Source organism: Mirounga leonina, unplaced genomic scaffold (assembly GCF_011800145.1).
Source record: "Mirounga leonina isolate KUSES-001 unplaced genomic scaffold, KU_Mleo_1.0 Mir_168, whole genome shotgun sequence".
Lineage (NCBI taxonomy): Eukaryota > Metazoa > Chordata > Mammalia > Carnivora > Phocidae > Mirounga > Mirounga leonina.
The window spans coordinates 10,520,300-10,543,644 of record NW_023270426.1 but is presented as its reverse complement, the minus strand read 5'-3'; the positions used below and the strand labels follow the sequence as shown (position 1 = coordinate 10,543,644).

The following is a 23,345-nucleotide window of genomic DNA, read 5'->3' as shown; positions in this document are numbered from 1 at the left end:
GGTGGTTCAGGCGTGTGGCTTCCAACATACAGAGAAGAGTCTGAACTTACCTTGGGAGGAAGGCCTCTTTCCATCTTGCGTTGTAGTTTATATTTGGAAGAGTTTGCTTTTCCTCTTACCCTCCTGTGGGTTCCAGTGCTCGGCCACCACCCCCGAGTGACCTTTTACAGTTACTTACTTTCCCCAGATTTCCTTTTCCTCATCTGTAAATACTTGCCTTCACAGTCTTGCGAAGATGGACTGAGAATACATACAGCGTAAGTCCCTCCTGTGTAATAGGAGTTAAACAGTGGCTGTCCTGTTCGTAGTTTTCCACAAGCTTTGAAATCAGAGAAGTTTGGTCTTGGATACATTGTCCATGCTCTGAGATCTTCAGTGTCCACCTCCATAAAACGGGGATGTCGAGCCGTAAAGGAGATGGAGAATGTCTGATGTCTCGTACCCAGTAGACCCTTACCAAGAACTCACCTGTGTCGTTTAAGAAACAAGGTGTAAGGGAGAAGTTGCTTTGATCTTGATTCCAAAAGGAAAAGTCTCTACCACGTTTAGGAAAGCCAGAATTAGGAGTGACCGATGTACATCTGTTCAGGTTTCTCTGTCTGGGATGGGAATTCAGCCTTGACACCTCATTTTGGAGAACAGATCCGTACAGAAGGAAAACGGGTTTGCAAGCTTCCCTTGCTTTGCTAAGGAAGTCACAGGGATGTCACGCACCAAGGGCAGTGAAAGTGCAAAGGGACAGACTGTGGCAGTCTGTGGAGAACCTTGTGAGCATTAAGTAATTGTGCCCCAGCGCGCTCACAAGAACCTAAAAATACTGAGCAAAATAAAAACACCATGGTCACTCTGGTGGTTGTTGATCTGAAAATCCCAGGAATGAGGGGGGTTAGTAGCCAGATGAGCGTGGAGATCTTTGCAGGGGTGGGTGGAGGAAACCCCAGGTCAAGGCCCTGCGCCCACAGGGTGCGAACTGGGCCCCAGGGCGTGGGAGGGCCATCTTAACCATTGAGATCGGTCCATCCCTGGTCCTGGCTGGCCCTTCTCCCTCTGCATTGCATCCCGCCACACATCACCGGCCTGTCTCTTAGCTGAACCTGAGGGGTGCAGGAGTGCCCGCCAGGGTGCCCCCCCCAGCCCTGCCCTGGCGACCCTGCCTCTTTGGCTGTCACTTTCCCGGTCCTGGAGCCCATCACCGGCTGCCACAACTGGTGCTGGAGTGAAGCAAAGCGGCTGCCACTTGCACTCCCCGCATTGGAGCCTTCCTGGCTCAGGAGCCCTCAGGAAGCCCTGGAAATAAGGTGAACTGAGAAAATATTGCCAGAATCTCTCTGCAGATTTTTTTCCCCCAGCCCTCTGATTACACACACAAAGTGCCGCTATCTGTGTAAATAACCTTTTCTTCCCCGCCTCTCTCTACCACCCCTACTCCCCCATGCTCATGCTCTTAGGCTCTCTCGAGTGATAAATAGCCAGGCTACTGTTCCGTCGTGCACCAACACCTGGGAATAATCACGCAAAAATAACAGTGAGAGACTGCCGCGCGTCTGTTCTTGACATTAGCTTTCCTCAGTTTGACAGGCCGCCGCCACCAGCTGTTGGACTTGTGGGTCCCCACCCCCCTGCCCCCAACTGGAGATAGCTGTTCTCGTGCTTCTCTTTTTGGGGGCTGTAATAGGTTACATCAGTGTCCCATCAGGATGACAGAAAAGAGCTTTGACAAAGGAACCGTTGCTCAAACTGGCTGGTTCTCTATTACGATCTTGTATTCTGGATGTTAGTCGTAGTAGACTAATAATTCCCCACTGATTTTTTTTTTTTTTTTTTTAACATGGACTATCTGATGAGTACTATTTAGCCTTCTCTGCCTCCCCCCCCCGCCGCCTCAGCCCCCCAGGGTATTCATAATTGCCTCCCATGAATTGCCTTTAAATGTAGCAAATCCTGGGGTGCCTGGGTGGCTCAGTCGTTAAGCGTCTGCCTTCGGCTCAGGTCATGATGCTGGGGGCCTGGGATCGAGCCCCACATTGGGCTTCCTGTTCAGCGGGAAGCCTGCTTCTCCCTCTCCCTCTCCTACTCAGCCTGCTTGTGTTCCCTGTCTCACTGTGTGTCTCTCTCTGTCAAATAAATAAATAAAAATCTTTAAAAAAAAATAAAATAAATGTAGCAAATCCTGGTATTTGGCCTCGAAGGGCCAAACCACCTATTGATTTCTTTTTAGTTCAGGTCTCATGTATATTTGTAATCACAAGAATCACATTGACAACAGTACTAGCTCTTATTTGGTTGAGTGCTGCTCGGTACCGGGAGCTGAGTGTGTGTTGTTTGTCTGATTTCATTCTTTCCATTTTACAGATGAAGCCAGGGAGTCCCAGACAGACAGGTCAGGTGACTCGCCCAAAGGTCGTGTAGCTGCAGGTAGAGCTGGGATTCCAGTTTTGAGGACTGACGCCCCGTGCCCCCCTGTCTTCCACTACATGGTGTGTTTTCACTCAGGCCCTGCGGACGGCCCCTTTGTATGGTTTGGCTGTATTTGTAGGATTATTTGATGAGTTGCCCCAGTCTTGCTGACGAGGCAGGAAGTCCAGGAGAGCGGGGACCTGCTTGGCTTTGACCCGCTCTTGGTGTGCAAGCAGGCTGCCCAGTGCCTGGCAAACAGTAGGTGTGTGGTTACTCTTTATTGGGGGGATCCGTGCTCACGTTGAGGCAACTCAGAGGGGGCTTTTGGGGGAGCAGCAGTGCGTGAAAAAAGAGGTGCAACTAGAGATTAGTTGAAGGAGATTTTGTAGAGGTGTAGGACTCATCAGGATGTGCTATAAAATTGGGGGGTGAGTTGCCGGGCAGATTAAGCTGGCTTGACTGCTGCCAGACGCCCATTTATGAAAGGAGGAGAATTTCCCCGGGCTGAGCTGCCCAGGGTTAAGCCCTTTTTGCTTATACTTTTAACACACTTTAACTGCACTTAACCATGCATTTGGAGGGGATTATAGATTTATGTTAAATATAGTAGGATATAAAAAGGAGCTTTGTAAGGTTGCAGGCAGGGTTAGAGAACTGTAGTATCAGACCAGGGACTTTTTTATTTTTTTTTCCTCCCCTTTCTCAAAGCCAGCATTTACTGAGCTAAGCACTTTGCTGAGCCTTCATTTTGCATGAGTTATCTCACTGAGTGTTCCCTCTGACCCATTGGGGGTCATTGTTGGTCTTACAACAATTTCTTAGGCCCAAACAGTGAGCCTCAGAGTAGCCAGGTAACTTGCTCAGGGGATCCCCACAGCAAGTACCAGGGAGGTCAGGATTTGAACCTGAGATCCACCACTACCCACGTACAAGTGTGTATCACTTGGAGGGAGTCCTCCTGGGGACTGTTGCCACCCTTGGTCTCAACACGCCTCATCGGTTGAAGAAGTTACGGTTCCGTCTGTGGATCAGTGGCCTGGAAATTGGGGTGCAATGGAGTTGATCTTTTGTATGGGGTAAAAACACTCCTGAAAATCCCTCTAGGTCCCTGCTTTGCATATGGTGCATGTGGCTTTGTGTTAGACGCCGTTAAGATTCATAAGAGAACTGAAACCTCCTGTAGGGGGGCATTTGCTGGCAGAAAGAATTAGTGACACTGAATTATCTTCCTTCCACCCCTCTTTTGTCCCCCAGTGTGTGTATTTGAGCTCCTACTGTCATGTTTCTGCTTTTAGGAAGTTACTGCTTTCATACTCACTTGGGCTGCCACCACAGAGAGCTTCTTGCCCTGGTGCAAATATGGGCCACATTTCTCTTTAGCAGGAGGAGGTTGGGCTAGGTGGTCTTCGAGGTAGAACATTCTGCGACTGTCTTAGGGGAAAGCTAGAAATGCAGAGTCAGCTGCCTGTGGCCGGGGAGGTCACCGCCAGGCCGAAGGGAGGCTCAGCCCTTTCGGTTGATGCCATGAGGCTTGTGGGCCCAGCCCAGCACGTTATCTAATTATTATTTTAAGAGATAGTAGACAGGGGCGCCTGGGTGGCCCAGATGGTTACATGTCTGCCTTCGGCTCAGGTCATGATCCCAGGGTCCTGGGATCGAGCCCCACATCAGACTCCTGGCTCAGCAGGGACCCTGCTTCTCCCTCTCCCTCTGCCTCTCATGCTCTCTCTCTCTGTCTCTGTATCTCTGTGTCTCAAATGAATAAATAAAATCTTAAAAAAAAAAAAAAAGAGATAGTAGACATTCAGACTTTCCCCTCATTTTTTTGTGTTTGCAAAAAATCATCATGTTTTAGGAAGTAGCATACCTACCAAATAAAACACGTCTCGGGGTGGCTGTTAATTCCTTACCCTCCTCTGTGCTTGGTGACCTCTGGGGAAGAGGGGTTTCCAGTAGGCCTCATGGGTGGTACTACTCTTTGTCCTTCACTCCAAATTCTCCCAAGGGAGAAGAGTTCCCCTTTCTTCTCTCACTGGTAGTGACATTCTGGTACCTACCTGTAGGAATGGCAGGAAAAACCAAGTGGTAGGAATGGTAGGAAAAACCAAGAAGTTCACTGTCTAAGTCAAAGAGTTGAACGGCTTCACCGTATTACCTATTGAATTTTCCTATGGAGTTTAAGGGTTTTAGCCTGTTATTGCATTGGGGAGACTGTTCATGATTAGTTCATATTTATAGTCAAATTCTCTGAACCTTAGCTTCTCATTTTAATGCTGTCAACCAGGCTCTTACCATTGCATTTGGATTGTGTGGACAGAAACAAACACAGTTCACTTGCTGGTAGGCCCTGGATACCGTGGCCTCTCCCCTCAAGCCTTCTAGATTCTTTAGAAATTTGATGTTTGGATTCTCTTAAATATCCCACATAGTAGGTGTGTGTGTGTGTGTGTGTGTGTATCTGTATGCAGATATAATTCATAATTGGAGTTATATTGAAATAGAGATTTAGTCCAGAAATTCTGTTGTGATAGGATTTGTCATCAGTAGAAAGCTGGAGATTACATTTTCCAGTTGAGGAAAATGGTGTTCAGTGGAGATTAAGTGTCTCCCCAAAGTCACAAGCTAATTAGTGTCAGAGTTGGGGCCAAAATCCCAGTGTCCAGTGCCCTGTCCTTAATAACTTGGTATTGTAGGCTTTGCCTCACTGTATCTGATCTCCCAAATCTGGGAATTAATGCTCTCTTGGTTGCTTACCTCCTTTTATTTCATCCCATTTTGTTGTTTATCCAACTGAAGCCGTATTTATTCTCTTGGAATTAATGTAGGCTGTCGATCAAGGGATATAAAGAGTATTTCGATAATATTGTTCCATTTTGTCTTTTCAGTTTATATATGTAGCAACCAATTATAGTCAATTTACATCTAACTATACAAATTAAAAAATTGTTGGCAAATATGCAAAAAAAAAAAAAACCAACTACAGTACCCAGTTTATCATTTTCCTTGTCTCCCTCCCCCCCCCCATTTTAAATTCTGGAAAGCAGTTCTTATCTCACACAGTCTTTTAGCTATAGTGAAGACTACAAGGTAGCATTGGATTTCCACCGCCCCCACTTGAATTTCCTCCCTCAGTACCTCTTTTTCCATTTGTCAGCTCAGTTTTAAAATAGGAACTATCAGTGTGAACTCTGATCTGCATTAAGCTGTGTTTACGCGAAAGCATAAATCACCAGTTCTGGGGTTTGGGGGCCGTTACATACTTTTCTTTCTTGGGCTCTGTGATCAAGAATGCAGAACAATACAAAGCATGGGGCAGAAGAAGTTTTATGGCGGCTCTGAGAGCAGGAAATTAACTTTCTTTACCATGCAGATGGGTGAAGGGCTGTTCTCTAGCATCTTGGATCAGTCAGGCAAGTGAACGTCAGTTTATCATTTTAGTGAAAGGCAAACTGTAGAAATAGTTCCTACAGTCATATGAACAAGGAGCCCACACAGATGACTGCTTCAGCTGTTGAACCAGGAGCACGCTTCCTCATATGATTTATCTTGAAATATATTCTGTGTGTGTGTGTTTAAACAACAAAGACTATGTTCTAGTACATCTGTAGCCAAGTGTTGATTTCTTACAAAGGTCAAGTGGGAATACGGGAACCACAGACTAAGATGGCGTTTTTGCTGGAAAAACCTTCTGTATGCCCCTTTTTACACATACAGCTCGTTAGCTCAGCTGATAGCCTGTGCAGGGGGTCATCCCTTAGAGGGTAGAGGTAGGTGGTATCTGTGTGTCACGTGAGGACATAGGGAATGTGGAGTCACGGTGCAGATGGGCTTTGCATTTGGCTCTTCCGCACTTGACCACCTGTCAGCAGGGCCCCAACTATGCTGTAACAGTCCTAACAGTGGTTAAAATGGGTCTGACGAACGAATGGGTTGGCTGGTGATTTACCTACTTAGTATGTGCATAGCCTTTGGTTTCGTTATGGCCAGGCTCCTGGATGTTTTGTGGTGAAGATCTCCTTGCCTGCTCTCTAGGATTCGGGTGCAAAGGAGATACCGTTGCACTGGAAGCTCTTATATTGGCTGTCATTTCTGTTTCCCGGGATTTAGAGGGAGGAGTCCCAGGACTCGGTCACATTCATCAGGGATCTTTCCAAGCCAGGCCACTTAAGGACATGTGCGTTGGAGAAACTCCAGTTCTGTTGATGTTGGGCACATATGTTAATTACCCCATTTATATGAATTCTGCTAAACTTTGCCGTAGAAAACTTAATTAGGAGTTGATGCTTAATACATGCTAATAATATCCAGTTTATGTGTTTGAGTGTGTATAATCAGGTTTATGTATTTTATACATTCAGCGGAGTAAGTTAATGTATTTTCGTGGTGATTTAATTCATTACGGTTTATAAAGTACTTTGAACACAATTTTAGTCCATCTCCCGTGCTTAACTGTTCAAATGATGCATCCGCGGTGTTTATTGGAGTTCCTCCCTTGGAAAATATTGTAGCTTTGGAAGTACGATTTCATCACAGGTGGAAAAGAGCCTGAATTTTGCAGAGTGTATTTCACGCTTTTTTGACTGAGGCTGACCGGTTTGACATCAGTGACCTGAGGACATCGAAGTCCTGCCTCTCATTCTGGAAGCAAGAGCCCCCGATGTTGACCTTGTCTGGCATGGGGGGGGTGGGGGAGGGGAAACAAAATCAGATGCTCATTTCCCTTCGACTTTTATCTTTTGGCACCACGCAAACCCTCGAAGCGTGTTAGAATTGCAAATGGAATTTGGAATGGTGATGTATTCTAGAAGTGACGTAAACAGATTGCATTGCAAACCGTGCTGAGAATACAACACCACTGCAGTAAGCCTGTCTGTCTTTCAGGTTGACCCCCTGTTTACAGTGCCAGCACCACCACCGCCGATTTCCAGCAGCCTCACGCCTCCGATTCTGCCCTCCTACTTTCCCCCATCCTCATCCAATATTGCAGCACCGGTCGAGCAGCTTTTGGTTCGGACTCGTTCCGTGGGTGTCAATACATGTGAAGTTGGAGTAGTGACAGAACCAGAGTGTCTGGGGCCCTGTGAACCTGGCACTAGTGTGAATTTGGAAGGGATCGTGTGGCACGAAACAGAAGAAGGTAAGTGCACTTTACTTCTCTCTCTTTCCCCGTGCCCTCTTCCCCATGATGTCATGTGATTTACATCCACCCGCGAGGGGACTTCGGTGGTACGTGGAGAGGAAGAAGAGGGGTTTTTATACTGTCTGGATTGCTGTTGGAGTAAGAACTGCGTTTCTCTTTTCTTGTTCACGGCGCCTCTTACGTTCGGGATGAATGAGGTGTCCGTGGAAGGGGTCTGCGCTTTAGGCGCTAGCATGGGAAGACTGGGAAGCAGGGTGAGGGTTCCCTTTTGCCCTGAGAGGGATCGTGGAAATTAGGAAGACAGACTGGTCTCAGGTTCACTTTCTTCTCGGTGTGCCAACCAGTCTGTGTGTCCGGGCACGGTTGTTTCGTTTGTCTTGACATGGGTTGTTGAGGTTTAAGTTGACCTGCTGAATCGAGCTCAGGTTCTTGAGTTTAGCGAGGGCTGTGGCCATGATGTGGCTGTGGCCGGTTGGTGCCCTGAGCTGACGAAGCCCAAGGTCAGAGACTTAAGCCCCAGCTGAACCAGTCGTTTCTCTTCTGTGACTGGAGACGTGGGGCCTTCCCTGCGCCTTAGCTCAGCAGGCCAGCTGGCAAGGCTAATCCAGTAGTCACAAGAGAAGTGGATTAGGATTAATCTGTCAGTGCTCTTAGAAATATACACGTGGCATATACCACACCTACCGTGGATCCAGACCCTGGCTGGCCACATCTCGTAGCACGCGATCACCTGGTCCGGTGTGTTTCAGATGTCATTGACCTGAGAGGCCCACAGGTAATTAAAAACGAAATACCAAGGAGAGCGCTGCGTTGCTCCGTTGGGCAATGAGAGGAGTAGAAAAAATGAGCCCCAGGCCAACGAAGCGAAGTGAAGAACCCTTTCTTTCCCTCCAAGCTAGGTTGGTCAAGGATGAGGGAGAGGACAGGCGTCAGTATCCTGGCCAGTTGGGAGAGGAGTAAGGGCAAGGAGGAGGTAATGAGACTCAGAATCACTGTGTAGGTCCCTCTGTATCAAGGCAAGAAATTGAGGGCTGCAACTCATGGGCGAGAGAGTAACATATATAAAAAAGGATGAAAATCAAATGACAGGTTGTCTCAGACTGATTATCAGAAAGGCGGAAAACAGCGCACGCTGTCTCAGGGTAGAAAAGCTAAAAACCGTAGGGAACTCTTTGAATTCTGCATATTGCGTTAAGTATACTGTGGAAGGATATATTTTGTATCTGGATACAAGATTTTGTAGATAGCATCAGTAAGGAAAACTCATTATAGATGAAGGAACCAGAGAAGGTGAATGAAAGCAGCAGATAGGAGGAGTTCTCTTGTGAGCTCAACCAAAAGTGATAGCTCACGTTTGCTTTTGGCTTTAGAAATGTCCGGTGTTTGGGGTGGGGGTGGGGGTGCGTCCTCTTTGTACTTTTAACAGCGCTCTGCAGCCAGATTGAGAGGGATTGGGGGAAGAGGAGCTGGAATTCACATTTTCGTCTCTTGCTTGTCTGTTGAGACACCCTCCAGTGCAAGAGGTGGGTCCCATGTGGGGACCGAGCTTCTGTCCTATTGCCTCTCCTTGGGTTGTACACACTTGGCCTTCTCAGACTTTTCCTGAGAGCAGAAGCCGTAGCTGAGGGTGTCCGACTGGTATCTTGGGGAGAAAAGTATAGATACAGATGGCATCAGGACATTAATAAGGTCGTAGTTCGTTAGCTTAGGTACTGATGATTGAGGAACAGAAAAAGATTTGGAAAGGCTAAGATTGCATTTCCATCAACTCGAAAGGAAGTTTCTGGCACTTGGATCGCGTGCTCATTTGGGTGAAGTGGCGCCTTGCACTTCTGTCTCAGCTACGACTTAGCGCCCGTCGGTTTATTGCTTGTCATGATTTTACTTATTCCTGTGTGGGACAGGACCGGGTTCCTGCAGTATGACCTCACTGGGTGGCAGATGTTGTAAAATTAGCTACAAACTTTCTGGAACGCCTGTTAGTCTTGGGTTGTTTTTCACCTCGCTTGGAAGACTGCTTGGTTTTGACTTGAACCTGAGCTTCGAATAAAAGACAGGGTTACTTAGGAAAAAGAAATGTATTCAGAAACTGTAGTAACTCTGGGCAAACGGTTAAAGAGCTCTGTGGTATTAATCAGGATTACCATTATGCTTTTTTCTTATTTCTGTTTGGTCCCAATGCATGTATAGTCTCCCGAGTTGCACCGTGTTCTCTGAGCGGTCCGCCTCCCGAGTCCGTGTACCTGCCTCTGTGTGCCGCGATCTCCCCCATCCTGTGCGTGTGTCCCCCACCTGGCTTTCAGTGCTCTGCAGCCCCAGCCTTCTTTTGACCGCCTCACGTTTTCCAGGATTTGGAATGTGCGGATGTTGACTGTGGTGACAAGAAGGAGCCCGGAGCTCTTAACAGAGTTATTCTTGCTGAATAAACTCAACTCCCGACCTCCACAGAATTCGAGAACCCGCCTTCGTAAAGGCGCGGCTCGTGAGATGTGTGTTTAATGTGCAACCATTTTCAAGAGCGTTCCATTTGCATTTTTCCCCCCAGTACAGTGTGTTTAAAGCTCTTGTACCAATTTAAAAATTAAACCCACTTGACCATTAATTTTTCCCTTTGGGGAAAAACAAAGAGAGAAACAGAACAAACACATTTGGACCCAGTTATTTGGCAGAGCTAGAAGGGATGGGTCTGGGGAGAAGGGAGGGGCAGGGAAGCCACAATAGTTTTCTACTATGGGGTTGCACTAACGACAAGCTTCAAGTCGGGCACTTAGGAAGAAGTACCCGTTGCCTGTGATTAACTTCCTGGAGATGGACTTGAAAAAAAATCTCTTCCCTGGTATTTTCATTTTGAGGTGATTGTATACCTGGTAGCAGTTTTCACAAACCTAATTTGTTATGTGCATTCATAGGGGGGTGCGTGCATGTGTGTGTGTGTGTGTGTGTATTAAGATCCTAGACATCTCAGGAGCTCCTATCTGCAGTCTTTGGGGGGAATATTGACTGTTCTCGGGATTTAGTTTGAAAGATAGTGGGCACCAGCAAGACGGCAATATGAGGTCCCCACTAAATACTAATTGCTTCTTGTGCTTGGAATTCCTCATGTTAAGAGGGTTCTTTCAGTCACAGACTTTGCCTTTAGTGTTCCTGCCAGGACGCGGAGTTCTGGTTGCCTGAAGGCCAAACTGTCCTCAGGAGTAACGTGTTACGAGAGAAGTTCCCTCTGGAAATAATTAGTGGGTTTCGGAGCGTGCTTCATAGGAGAGAAAAACTATTATTGCATTTGGATGTTTAGTTATTCTGCTCTGATCTTTCTTCTTTAAGGTGAGTGCATAGGAGCAATGACGTCTTGGACAAAATTGCTCTCACATGTTGGAAAGAATCTCCTTAGCTTTTCATTCCTGACATTTGGTATGCACATGCCTTTGTATAGTTATTTGTTTGGAAATTTGCTCTTTTTGGGGATTGGGGGTGGGGTGGGGGGGAGACCAAACCGGAAAAAACATGGTGTGTACAGCAGAGTGTGTAAATACATACATGTTGGACTTGGCTTTTTAGCTCTTATGAATGTGTTTTCCTTTGGAGTTTTATTAAATCATATTTCTAATTGGGCACCCCCCCCTTTTTTTTTTTTGCCTTACCCGAGAACATACTTCATTGTTACAACTGTCATTTACTTTGGCCTTTAAAACATGTATAGGTTATAGGACCGGGGTTCTCAGCTCTGTGCCTTTGAGTCACTCGGAGGTTTTTAAAAACATGCCCGGGCACCACTTGCAGGCGTTTCCTTGGTCTGGGATGGCATTTTGGTCTGGTTGGGTGACCTGACCTTGGTGTTTTTTTCCAAAGCTCCCCAGGGGATTCTGATGTGCAAACAAGATTGAGAACCATGGTCTCAGGGGAAAGAGGGGATGTCCTAACCCTCTGCAAGCTGCTTGACCTTTTCCCTTTAAGGAAGTCACTGTGTTGTTGCCTCATTTTCTTGGGTATAAAATGGGACAGACACCCCTGCCCTATTTACTTCCCAGGATAGATAGTGTCTGTCCAAAAGCTCTAGGGTGGCAGGTGAGCGTCATTGAATCACCGTCCCTGTGAGAAAGAGGGTCCAGCGTTTGATCCTGAACCTGGACTTGACAGAGGATTTGGGGCTTAATGAAGAACTAACTGGTACCACTCTTCCTAATTTATTAATATGGCAGGGTGGACCTTACTGTCTGTTTCTTCACTGAGCCGGAAGTGGTAGTTTCATTTCATTTCCCTGTGGTCTCTGCTGAATTATTTTTGAAATAGTCCAGAAACCCAGAGTATTAAAGGAGGTTAATAAAGTAACAAATAAAAAAGATTGTACTCGCAGCATTACTGGGAGCTTTCAGAGGGGACGGTGAAAATGCAAATGGCAGCTTATGAAAGGAAGTGTGGTTTTTTAGAGAAGACTTACCACCTGGTGTAAGAGGAAGAATGGTTCTTTGTATGAGGTTCTTCATCTGAGGTTCTATGTGTTTTCCAAGAACAGCGATCTTGGGAATTAATGTTTTAAGGGTAATTAATCAGGGGAAGTAAATGATTCTCTTTAAACCACCGGAGATGCTCTTAAATTCTTCTGCTTCTCCTGTATCTCCGGAGTCATAGAGAGGATAGTGTTTCAACGTGCAGTATGGGGGGGTTTCAGGTTCATTCGTTAAAAGGCAAATGATTCCCTATAAATTGACGATGGACCTGACATACGGTATTGTTACTCCTATGCTGTGGTATTATTGACTTGCCGAACTTATTACTGGAAATAGAACTTTCATTTTCAATTTTGATTTGAGAAGAGATTAAATATGAATCCAGGCTCACTTTGTGTTTTCGGTGTCTGAGCATGGGATTGGTGCAATACTTTTTTTTTTTACTAAGTGAAATGTTATTACTTACTGAGGTATTTCCCAGTGATTTGATAAATTCAGCTTTGACTCACAAGGCGAGTAAGATGTCCACTTTCGCTTCTGCATTTCATTACCCGCCACACCAGTGATGATTATAACTCAGCAGTCGGGGGGAACTTGAAGATTGCTGAGGAGCATGCTCCTCCTATCAGTAATGTGCTAAATGGAGGTAAATCAGCCCCCGGTCTGTGAGTTTGGAAGGTGAGCACAGTCGGTTAATCAGCGTGCTAGTAAGAAAGAGCATCTGGCCTTGATCTTCATCGTGAACTCACAGAGATTTAGAGCTCTGGAAGAACTACTCTAGTTAGTGCTGCTCGGTATCTTGGCCATAAACTTGACACCCCCCGCCCCCGGGCAATCTTGCAGTGGTGGTTGCCCATGAAAAGTTGAGATTCATAACCATTGGTGACAGAACTGCTCAAAGTGCACAAGAACCGCCAATTTTTACATGCAGAAGTCAACCCAAATAGAAAACCATATTTGTGTATTCGCTGGACCGTATACCATCTCGGTTACCTCTGATTATTCTGGGTACAATGGTGAAGGGGTTTTTTTGGTGTTTTTTTTTTTTTTAAATAAAATAAACTTGGTTTAAGGTTGTATATGACACATAGTTATAAACATATCAAAGTATTTGTTTTTTTAAGATTACCAGTTTCACAGAAAAATCACAAGTTAAAAATGGAGGCCAGGTATTCACAGTGTGCAGTCCATAAAGATCTGTGAATGAAGGGGGAGTATAAGGAAGGGACCAAGGGAGGGCTTGTCTGAGCCGTCTTCCTGGGTCGACTTTCCTCTTGGACCTACCAGCTGTATGCTTTCCTGATGGGGCCACCATGTGCATATGATGAGTGATGGTGTGTTTTGCTGGAAAGCAATACCATAGTCTCATCACCACTTGTCAGTGTGAAATAAATAAGCTGCTCTTCGGTAGGATTCAGCTTCATGTTTTTAGGCCAAACATTTTTCTTTTGTGTCATTTGTGTGTATATTTTGGTGGTGACCTTAGGTGTTAAGAAATGAAGCAGTCCGCTTTAAACGCACTGTGTTAAGGCCGTTTGTTATTACCCCTTTGGGTTGGTTGATATTGTAGCTGAACTTCTGTGTCAATACAGAGTGTGAGGCGTGTAAAACTAAACTTTTCTTCAGACTTGAGCTTGGTGAAAGATGTAAGAAGTTTTCTTACAGAATGTGTGTGTATAGTATTGTCCCCCCTTGCTTATCTTTTTCCTATGAAGAAGTTAGTAAGAAAACCTTGAAAATGTCTTCATATTACAGTGACCTTGAACTGAAGATATATTTTCTAATTACAAAATGGAGATACTCTCTCACTGTTGCAAAGTATAGCTTTTGGCCCACCTTGGCATATTGACTGAAAGTATTTCATTGACTTTTTAAATAGAATTTTTATAGCAGCTTTCTTGAGATATAATTCATGCAGCATGCAGTCCACCCGTTTAAAGTGTATAATTCAATGGGTATTTTTTAATGTATGAAGAGTCCTCCAACCATCACCACAATTAATTTTAGAGCATTTTTATGATCCAGAGGAAACCCTGTCCCCCTTAGTAGTCACTACCGCTTACTTACCGCAATCCCCATTTCATTGACCCAATGCGTCATTGTTTTTGATGCTTCATTGTTTTTATGTGTATTCTGTGGATGAGAGAAAGGGTTGATTTGTTGATGTTTGTACCAGGCATTGTGCTGGACATGCTTTTCAGGTAATGATTTCCTTTAATCCTTAGAACACAATCCAAAGTAAACTGTTATTGTCCATATTTTTATGAAGGAGACTTAGAAAGGGATTTACTTGTGCAAGACCACACCTGGTAGGACGTGCAGAACCCTCGCTCTTCACACCTAGTCCTGGGATTTCCATTCTACCCAAGTTCCCATCTGTTTCACAAAGTGCGCTTTTGGAAGGAGGGAGTCCGATGAGACATAATAATTGGAGTTTTTATTTTCTTTTCTTTTTAAGCACAGAATGATAGAAACATTCTTTATAGTGCTCGCGTCTGATTTTGGCAAGAGTAACTGAATCAGCTTCAGCTGGGTTGATGTATACAAACCATCCCTTTCTGCCCCACGAAGCTGGAAGCTTCTTTAGTCCGCAGATCCCATCTGTTTTGTTCACTGTTGGATCCCCAGCACCTGGCACAGAGTCAGTGTGCCATATATATATTTGTTGAATGTTGAATAAATTTGCGGAACAAAGTGATATGGTCTTGATACCTGTTTAAGTTTGTATGGTGTAGCTTTCTAGTCAAGAATATGTTACTTCTGATTTAAGTTTGCCTAGACAATCTGGAAAATATTGCTCCGGAAATCTACTTTGTCACTGATTTTTTTTTGTGGGGAGAGGGGAGCTGTTATAAAATCTGATTACACTGTATTAAAATTCACCTCCCAGCCTTGCTCTTCTTAGACCAGTCTCCCAAAAAGGGGGAAACAAAATTATTTGTTTTTTTTTTTTTTCCCTTCTGCCATTCATATCCTCGTTACGGTTTTAATTTTCTGATGATAGAAGGAATACCTGGCCATTTGAGGATATCTGCGGGGCAGAAAACACCCAAATGGTAGAAGAAAAAAAAAATCATCTATAATCTCACTATTCAGGCATCCACTTTAATTTGTTGGTTTAGCCCCTTTTTTTTTGCTTTTTAAATACACTTTTTTTTTAAACGTAGTTGAGATCATTTGATAGAGTTTTGAATACCGCTTTCTCTTTTAAACGTAACATTAAAACATAAGCATTTCTGATGTTATTAAAACATTTTCTAAGATGTATTTTCTGTTGATATAAAACATTGTATGGAATGGACACAAAATTTGATTCAAATTCCTGTAAGGCTGGATATTTACATTGCCTTCCGCTTCTTAAATAACATCACACTGCATAATCTGCATAATTTGTGCTGGAAGTATTTGTACTGTTTTATGAATTTGCAGTTACTATTCTGGGGTCAGCTTTCAAGAAACAGTCATCTAGTCAGAGGGCACAAACATTTTTAAAATTTTATTTTATTATGTTATGTTGATGACCATACATTACATCATTAGTTTTTGATGTAGTGTTCCGTGATTCATTGTTTGCGTATAGGGCACAAACATGTTTAACACACTGGAATACCTTTTGATGGCTTCACTGCTTTCCCAAAAGGCAATCCTGGTAAATTGTACCAGTTTCCATGGCCTTGGTTGAGAACTCTCTTCTCTCTTAACAACCTTCCCAGCAACTTTGGGCTCGCTGACGTTTTCGTGACCAAAGGGATGGGGTTGTAAGTCAAAGGCATAGTCTGCAGTGCCCACATCCAGGGTCCTGCCCTAGACGGAGAGGGAATGCGACCTTCTTCCCCTTGTCTAAAAGTCACAGTGGGCCAGTCAGGGAAAGCAGGTGTGCCAGTGAGGGTCCCCAGACACCATGTAGCCAGCGCCCTGTCCTGGGAAGGCATTGCTCTGGATGATACAGAGGTTCCGATATCACTTCTGCTTGTGTCTACGGTGACGTTTTACAGCTTTTCTCCCCCAAGTGAAAGGAGTTAAAAAAGGCTTTCAGGTCTGAGGCACTCAAACACCGAGGGGCAAAAAAATGGGTCTGTCAAGCCTCCATTCTGAACGGGGAGCAGTCTCAGCCTCTCCTGTTTCTGTCTCTGCAAACATCTTCTTTTGGGTTCTGCTCCTTCAGAATAAGGGATGGACTAAGGAGGGATCTTCTACAGAAAACCTTTGGACCTTATGATTTGTTGATAATATATCATTTGTCACTTGACTTACTCAAGCTGTTTGCGGATTTTTCCCTGGCACACCTTAGCCCTGTCTTGCTTCCCCCCGCCCAACATTCATCTCCCTTTTCCCCTAGCCTCTTCCCTCGGCTTCTGTCCTGTATGGCTGCAGCACAGGAACTGTCCAGGTCGTTTTAAAAATAGTGTCTACTAAAGCGTTCTCACATGTACCCTTCCCCAGCCCTTCTGTCCTCCAATACGATTGCCTAACAGTTTCCTGGCCAAAGGAAAGTAAGCAGTAACACAGGGGAGGCCTATCAGAGGTTGCAGAAAGCATTCTCAGCAACGAAGGTTGCAGGAATTAGGCTCGTGGGCACAACTGCAGAATATGGAGCCAAGTCTGGTGTGACACCATCGGAGAAGACCCAAGACGGCTGGGGTTCAAAGCGATGGGAGTTAGGCAAGCCCCTTGCCGCCCATTTGATAATTGCCGGTAACTGAAGAGGAAATGGGACAGTTATAAACATGCCACACCCCTGTATGGCCTTCATTTCATTTGACTCCAGTCCATCTCGGACACACCTGTGTAGGATTTTCATTCCTTGGGCTGCTTTCTTGACACCACACATGACACGTTTGGCGTGTCTGAACAGTTGAACACTCTTGCCTGGGGAACTCTACGTGGCTCTGCCAACACCATCTAATTATTAGCATCTTCGCGTTTATGTGGAAGACTCCCATCATGGGCCCGGTTACTCTCGCGGAGAAACTGAGGCACAGGTGGCCTGAATAAAATGGCTGTGTGTCCTTTCTGGATTTCCGGTGTGTACCTCCCATGATCAGCCTTTCCTAGTTTTTAAGTCTGTGTGTGTGTGTGTAAATGTAACCAATTATTTTAAAAATATGCTAAAAGGCAAATAAACATTTGCTTGTCAGTTTGAGGCTTTGACTGAAATGTGGGAACGTCATTCGGCTCATAGAGCGAGATTTTTTTTTTAAATTTAATAGTCACCAAAATATTTTCACAAAAATACCCAAAATGCGTTGGTCTCCTACCAACTCTTCACGGACTCACTTGTACCTCTACACCCTGTGTATGTTGTCGTGGTGACGTCTTCTTGATCCCCACGTTGACAGATGACGCTTTTTGTTGTTGTTGTTTTTTTTTAATTTATTTATTTAAGAGAGAGAGAGAGAGAGACAGCATGAGCCAGGGGGAGGGGAGAGGGAAAAGCAGACTCCCCGTCGAGCAGGGAGCCCGACGCGGGACTCGATCCCAGGACCCCGGATCCTGACCTGAGCCAGAGGCAGATGCTTCACTGACTGAGCTGCCCACATGCCCCGTCAGACAACTTTTGAAGGAAGTCACGCTGAGAGAGCTGACTGAGAACATTGAATGTGTCTCACTTCGCTCGAGGAGTGGCAGAGGCCCGTTTGTTTAGAGAGAACCCAGCAAGACCGCTTCCCACTGCGTTCCTCAGCTTCCAGAGAATAGTGCGGAGCATTACAGAATATGAGAAGCCAAGTCTGTCCCAGGCAGTCCTCACGGTGAGCTGCTTCTGACTCGCACCTGGAGTGGACACTCCTAACATGATTTCTTATCCACACATACCAGAAGCACAGAAAAACCGTAAATTGGGTTGGAGGCCTTGGTTTTGCACTCTGAGCCTGGAACCAAGCTGGTTGCAGTCATCGGGCACTGAGAGGCGCTTTGAGTTCAGTGAGTCTTTATACCCAAGGGCAGACAAGTTAGGCAGGCCATAGACGGGAATGATGCCAGGCTTCCTTACATTGAACTCGTCTCTTCCATAAAATCTCTACCTGGTAGGGTGACCAGAAGGCAGTATCATGTTCCCAGGGAGTTCTAAAAAAAAAAAGGGATAAGGTCTAAGTTGATAGTGGGACACATGACCCCAGGAGGATTAGGGGAACAAACGGAGGGTCAGCCTACAAAGAAGCAGAATGCAGTGAGCTACTTACCGTCATGTTGACTGCGCATTCCTCTTGAGTGATTCAGAAGGAGAGCGCTGACCACAGAATCCTCAGTCAGTTACTAGAGAATCCAAAGCGTATGGCCTCTAGGACATCTCCCTTTATATCTGACTTTTGAATTAAATATCTTCTAGAAATAAATACCATCTGTCCTACCGGTCTTCCTGAGATTGCAGTTTCTTGCAGTAGCACATTCCCAAGCGTGGAATTTCAACCAAGTGTGACATGTTGAGTGTGACTGCTAAGTATTTGAGGCCGTGGTTAGCGTCCCCATCCTCATTTTGTCAAAGGGAGGAAAATGAAGTGTGGGGAATTTATGACTCGAGTGGAAATCAAGACAGGGTCTAAAGGAGAATCAAGGACCACAGAGCTCTAGTAGCTTCAGTGATGGCTTGGGAAGGGTCTAGTGAGCCACGTAGGCTTACGTCATGGTTTCAGAAGAAGGTGGGCTGGACCACACCGGGTTCCTTTTCTGGAGAATGATTCAGGTCTGGCAGCTAACCCATATCCCCTGAGCTCTGGGTTCTGACTCATGCATAAGTACCCTCCCCCCCCATTTGACTCCCACCTGGACCACTCCTGATCAGTAGATCCAGGCTTTACACTATACTTGACCCAAGAAAGATGCAGATACTCTGCCATGAACCATTGCTCAGTGTAAATTGTTGCGTATTTTGGAAAGTAGGAAAAGTCATTCCATGTTTACAAGGGAATATTAGGGGATTGTCAGGGAGTCTAAATTGGTGGTGTTCTCTCCACAAATTCTGGCAGCTTCAGCTTTATGGTTCAGTGTTTGGTGTCATTGCCCTATTTATTTCATTCTGATAATTAATGAAAAGTGATAAAGAGGGTAGTAGGAGTGCCAGGCCAGTTGGTAAGCATCATATGCTTGATTAGAACCCAGAACATTAAAATTGCTTGGAGGCAGCCAAAGCCTTTCTTCTGTGCACATGATGGTAACTTGATTAGTGAAAAGCCTCTTGAGTGACAGCACTTGATTTAGAAAGCACACGCAAAGCTACACGCCTTGATCATCCCCCATGAGAAGTCAGTAAGAGGAGCATTTGGTTATTTCCTACAAAATCCTGTGTGGATTCAGATCTTCTGGAAAAGCATGAGCGCATACAGCGAGGAGCACCTATAATTTTTTGGATTAAGAATTCTCCTTTATCTGGGGCGCCTGGGTGGCTCAGTTGGTTAAGCGACTGCCTTTGGCTCAGGTCGTGATCCTGGAGTCCCGGGATCGAGTGCCGCATCGGGCTCCCTGCTCTGCAGGAGCCTGCTTCTCCCTCTGACCCTCCCCCCTCTCATGTGCTCTCTTTCTCATTCTCTCTCTCAAATAAATAAATAAAATCTTTAAAAAAAAAAAAAAGAATTCTCCTTTATCTTTTTGGCTGCAGTGTTCTAAATTTATCCATTTAGCAGATTAAAAAAAAAAAAAAAGACTATTACAGAATCCTCCAGAGTTCTCGGTACTGCAGTTGTAACTGCTGCCAGCAAAACTGAGGGCAGACAAGTGGCTGAAGCTGGAGAAGAACCAAATTAAGACAAAATGATGTGATTGCTCTAACTTTGCGGTTACGGGAGTGTATTGGTCTCCAGGGAAAAGGGATGCTAGTTGAAAGGAAAAGGGAGAAAGGTGGCCAGTTGCCTAATGTTGGTCACTCCTGCTTCCCACTGTCCCCATGTATCATAAAAAGACATGTGTATATAGGGGCTCCTGGGTGGCTCAGATGGTTAAGCATCTGACTTTGGCTCAGGTCATGATCTCCAGGTCCTGGCATCGAGTCCCGCATCGAGTCCCACATTGGGCTCCTGGCTCAGCGGGGAGTCTGCTTCTCCCTCTCCCTCTGCTTGTGCTCTCTCTCTCTCAAATAAATAAATAAATCTTTAAAAAAAATACACGTATATATAATGACCACGTGAGGCTCTGTGAGAGTGTTCCTGAGGCTTCCCTTGGCTTTTACAGACACCTATCCCTTGCCCACTGGGAAAGCTAGGTGCATTTCTTTGGCTCTGGGCATCATTTTCCTCATGTGTAAAATGGGAGGGTTTAGAATGCGTAATCTTTGACGGTACCTGAGCTTTGGGGCACAAGGGGCTGTGAATCCCATAGAATGTTCTTGCCAGAATCATTTCAGACATAGAGGATTCCGAAGAAAATTCTTAGCAGTCAGCCTCTATGGGGTTACCCTTAAATCACCCTCTGGGTTCATGCCAAGTCCTGTTGAACAGCAGGTAGCCATGCCTTGAGTGTCCCACAGTGGGTCTATTTTTGGAACGATTTATTTACTGAAGCCATTTATATTGAACTGTTAGCAGTTGTGCAGGTAAAGTGAAATCTGGTCTGAGTAGGCTGTCAATCTCCTTTATGCTCTGGTACATTCCATGGAAGAATGAGCACATGGAAGACATTATCTGAAAAGATTCCTAAAAGGTACCATCATCAGTTTCATTAGTAGATTCTTGAACCCCTGCTCTAAATTGCCTGCACGAGCTCCACCTCCTTCTGTGTTACCCCATCTACACCTTGTGTTAGGAATCCTCAAGAGTGTCCAGGGGTGCCTGACTGGGGCTCCGTCGGTGGAGCATGAGACTCTTGATCTCGGGTTTGTAAGTTCGAGCCCCACGTTGGGTGGAGAGATTACTTAAAAATAAAATCTAAAAATAATAATAATAATAAAAAAATCCTTACAGTGTCCAAAAGACGGCTGCCAAATAGAAAGTTTATTGGATGCACGAGTGTGAACAGTTAATGTGGTATAATTTTCTTTTTTATTCAGTTTACACGTGTTTTTACAGTTTAAAAAGCCAGAGTTCCTACTAGGACTGTAACAGCAGAAAAACCCCGTCTTCCCCTTCACCCTGTCATGCTTGCCAGAGGCAGTTAACTACTTTAAACTTTTGTAGCTGGTATTTTCTTTATATTTTGAAAACACATGTTTTTATAGCTATTTCGTGATGTAATTTTGTAGATTTAGGCTTTTTGAAGGTGGAAGGTGGTATTTCACGCCTACTCCCCTCCCCGAACACAACTGTATATGACTGCCGCCCATCCTCCCAATATAGTTGAGTCACCCATTATTGCATAACAAATGACTCTAAAACAGAGCACCTTAAAACGGCAAACATTGATTATCTCGTGCTTTCTGTGGGTCAGGAACCTGCGCTTCTCACAACATAGTACGTTGTTTCCCCAGCAAGATCCAAGAGGCACTGAGCCCAAGATGGACTCCAGAGTGTTTGTATAACTTCATGTTAGAGAGAACAACCCATTACTTTTGCCACTTAATCTGCTCCTTAGGAGTCAGTAAGTCCAGCCCAGGCTCAAGGAGGGGAGGGTATCACATAAGGGTGTCAATACTGAGAAGCAGGAATTATTTGGGGCCAATCAGGAGGCTGCCTACCACAAGTAATTTTTCCTCAGGTCAGTATTCAGTGTTCACATTACTGTGACTATGTATATATTACTCACAGCACAGCCGTGTACTATGATTACTTTTCTTTTCTCACCCAACTTTCTCCCTGGAGTTAATAGTGGCCTTTTTTTTTTTTATTTGCTTAGTGTTTTGTGCACGCCTCACTAATTCACCATGAACCATCATGCCAGAATTATAAATTGCTTCTCAATTTGTTGAAACACATCCAGCATTCTATGCATTTTATCTTTTGGGGTAGTCTCTCCACGGCCTTCCCATCTGCTCCAATCCGGCATTTTAGAGGTTAGGCAGAGGCCTCATGAAATGGTTATAAAAACTGAGCTCTCAGGGCACCTGGGTGGCTCAGTTGGTTAAGCAGCTGCCTTCAGCTCAGGTCATGATCCCGGGGTCCTGGGATCGAGCCCCACATCGGGCTCCCTGCTCAGCGAGGAGCCTGCTCCTCCCTCTCCCTCTGCCCGCCACTCTGCCTACTTGTGCTAGCTCTCTGTCAAATAGATAAATAAAAGATATCTTTAAAAAAACCAAACCAACAAACAAAAAAAACCCCTGAGCTCTCTGGTACACCATCCTGAAGCTTCCATTCTTGGGTTGGATACTCTGTTTCCTGCATCAACGTATGCTTTGCTTTTGTTTCTGTCTTTCATTTTGGTGAAGCCCATCTTCCAATAGCTTTCTAAGAAAGGGTTCATGGGGAGTAAAAGTTTTGAAATCTTGGATGTTTGCACATGTTTTCCTTCACCCCCATACTGCACGAATGAAGGGGCTAGATGAGGAATTGGTAAAAATCATTTTCTGTTGGCTTTGCTCCAGCTCTGAGCTCTCCCCAGTGTTGTCCTTGAGAAGTTCAACGCCATCCCAGTTTGAGATCTTGAGTGTGATGGCTGTCCCCCTGTCTGCCAAGCCTTCATCTCTTCTTTGTCCCCAGCATTCTGATATATCTTAGTGACATCCTTTGTCATGAGTTTTTTTTAAATCTCTTTCGCTGAGCTTGGTCCTCATTTGGAAACTCAGGCCCTGTCATGTTAGAAATTTTATAGATGTTTTCCTTTGGTGGGGATGCAATTTCCATGTTCTCTCTGGAGCTGCTTTTAGTTAGTTAGATGTATTGGTCTTCTACTTTCCTTTTTATTTTATTTATTTTATTTTTTTTAATTTTTAATTTTTTTTTTTAAGATTTTTATTTATTTATTCATGAGAGACAGAGAGAGAGAGAGGCAGAGGGAGAAGCAGGCTCCCAAGGAGCAGAGAGCCCGATGCGGGACTCGATCCCAGGACCCTGGGATCATGACCTGAGCCGAAGGCAGACGCTTAACCATCTGAGCCACCCAGGCGCCCTATTTTATTTTTTTTAAAGATTTATTTATTAGAGTGGAGGAGAGAGAAAGAGAGAATCTCAAGCAGACTCCCTGCTGAGCACAGAGCCTGACAGGGGCTCAAAAGAGCTCAGCCCCACGACCCTGAGATCACAACTTGAGCTGAAATCAAGAATTCGGACGCTTAGCCGACTGTGCCACCCAGGCACCCCTTGGTCTTCTACTTTTCTGATCTTTTCTCTTCTTTTTCCGATCTCTGGCGTATAGCTTTTAACATATTTTCTGATTTGGGGAGTTTTCTCATTCTTTATCTTTAAGTAGTTTCATTGAAAAAAAATCTGTTCTCATATATTTTTCATTTCTGGGAGCTCCTTTTTGTTGTTGTTACGGGGATTAAAAGTTCTAGTTTCATGAAT

General features: G+C 44.9%; 1 protein-coding gene across 4 annotated transcripts in view; it reads left to right on the top strand.

Annotated features, from left to right (window-relative positions):
• Window positions 1–23,345, top strand: part of ZNF608 (zinc finger protein 608) — a 112,244-nt gene that overhangs the window by 45,614 nt on the left and 43,285 nt on the right. For all 4 annotated transcript variants that reach the window (XR_004680864.1, XM_035014016.1, XM_035014015.1 and 1 more), the window contains one exon: window positions 7,279–7,534. Coding sequence is in view for 3 of the 4 variants with exons in the window: in XM_035014016.1 (XP_034869907.1) it covers window positions 7,279–7,534 (256 nt within the window). In the remaining variant the exon portion in view is untranslated. The remainder of the gene's footprint in view (window positions 1–7,278; window positions 7,535–23,345) is intronic.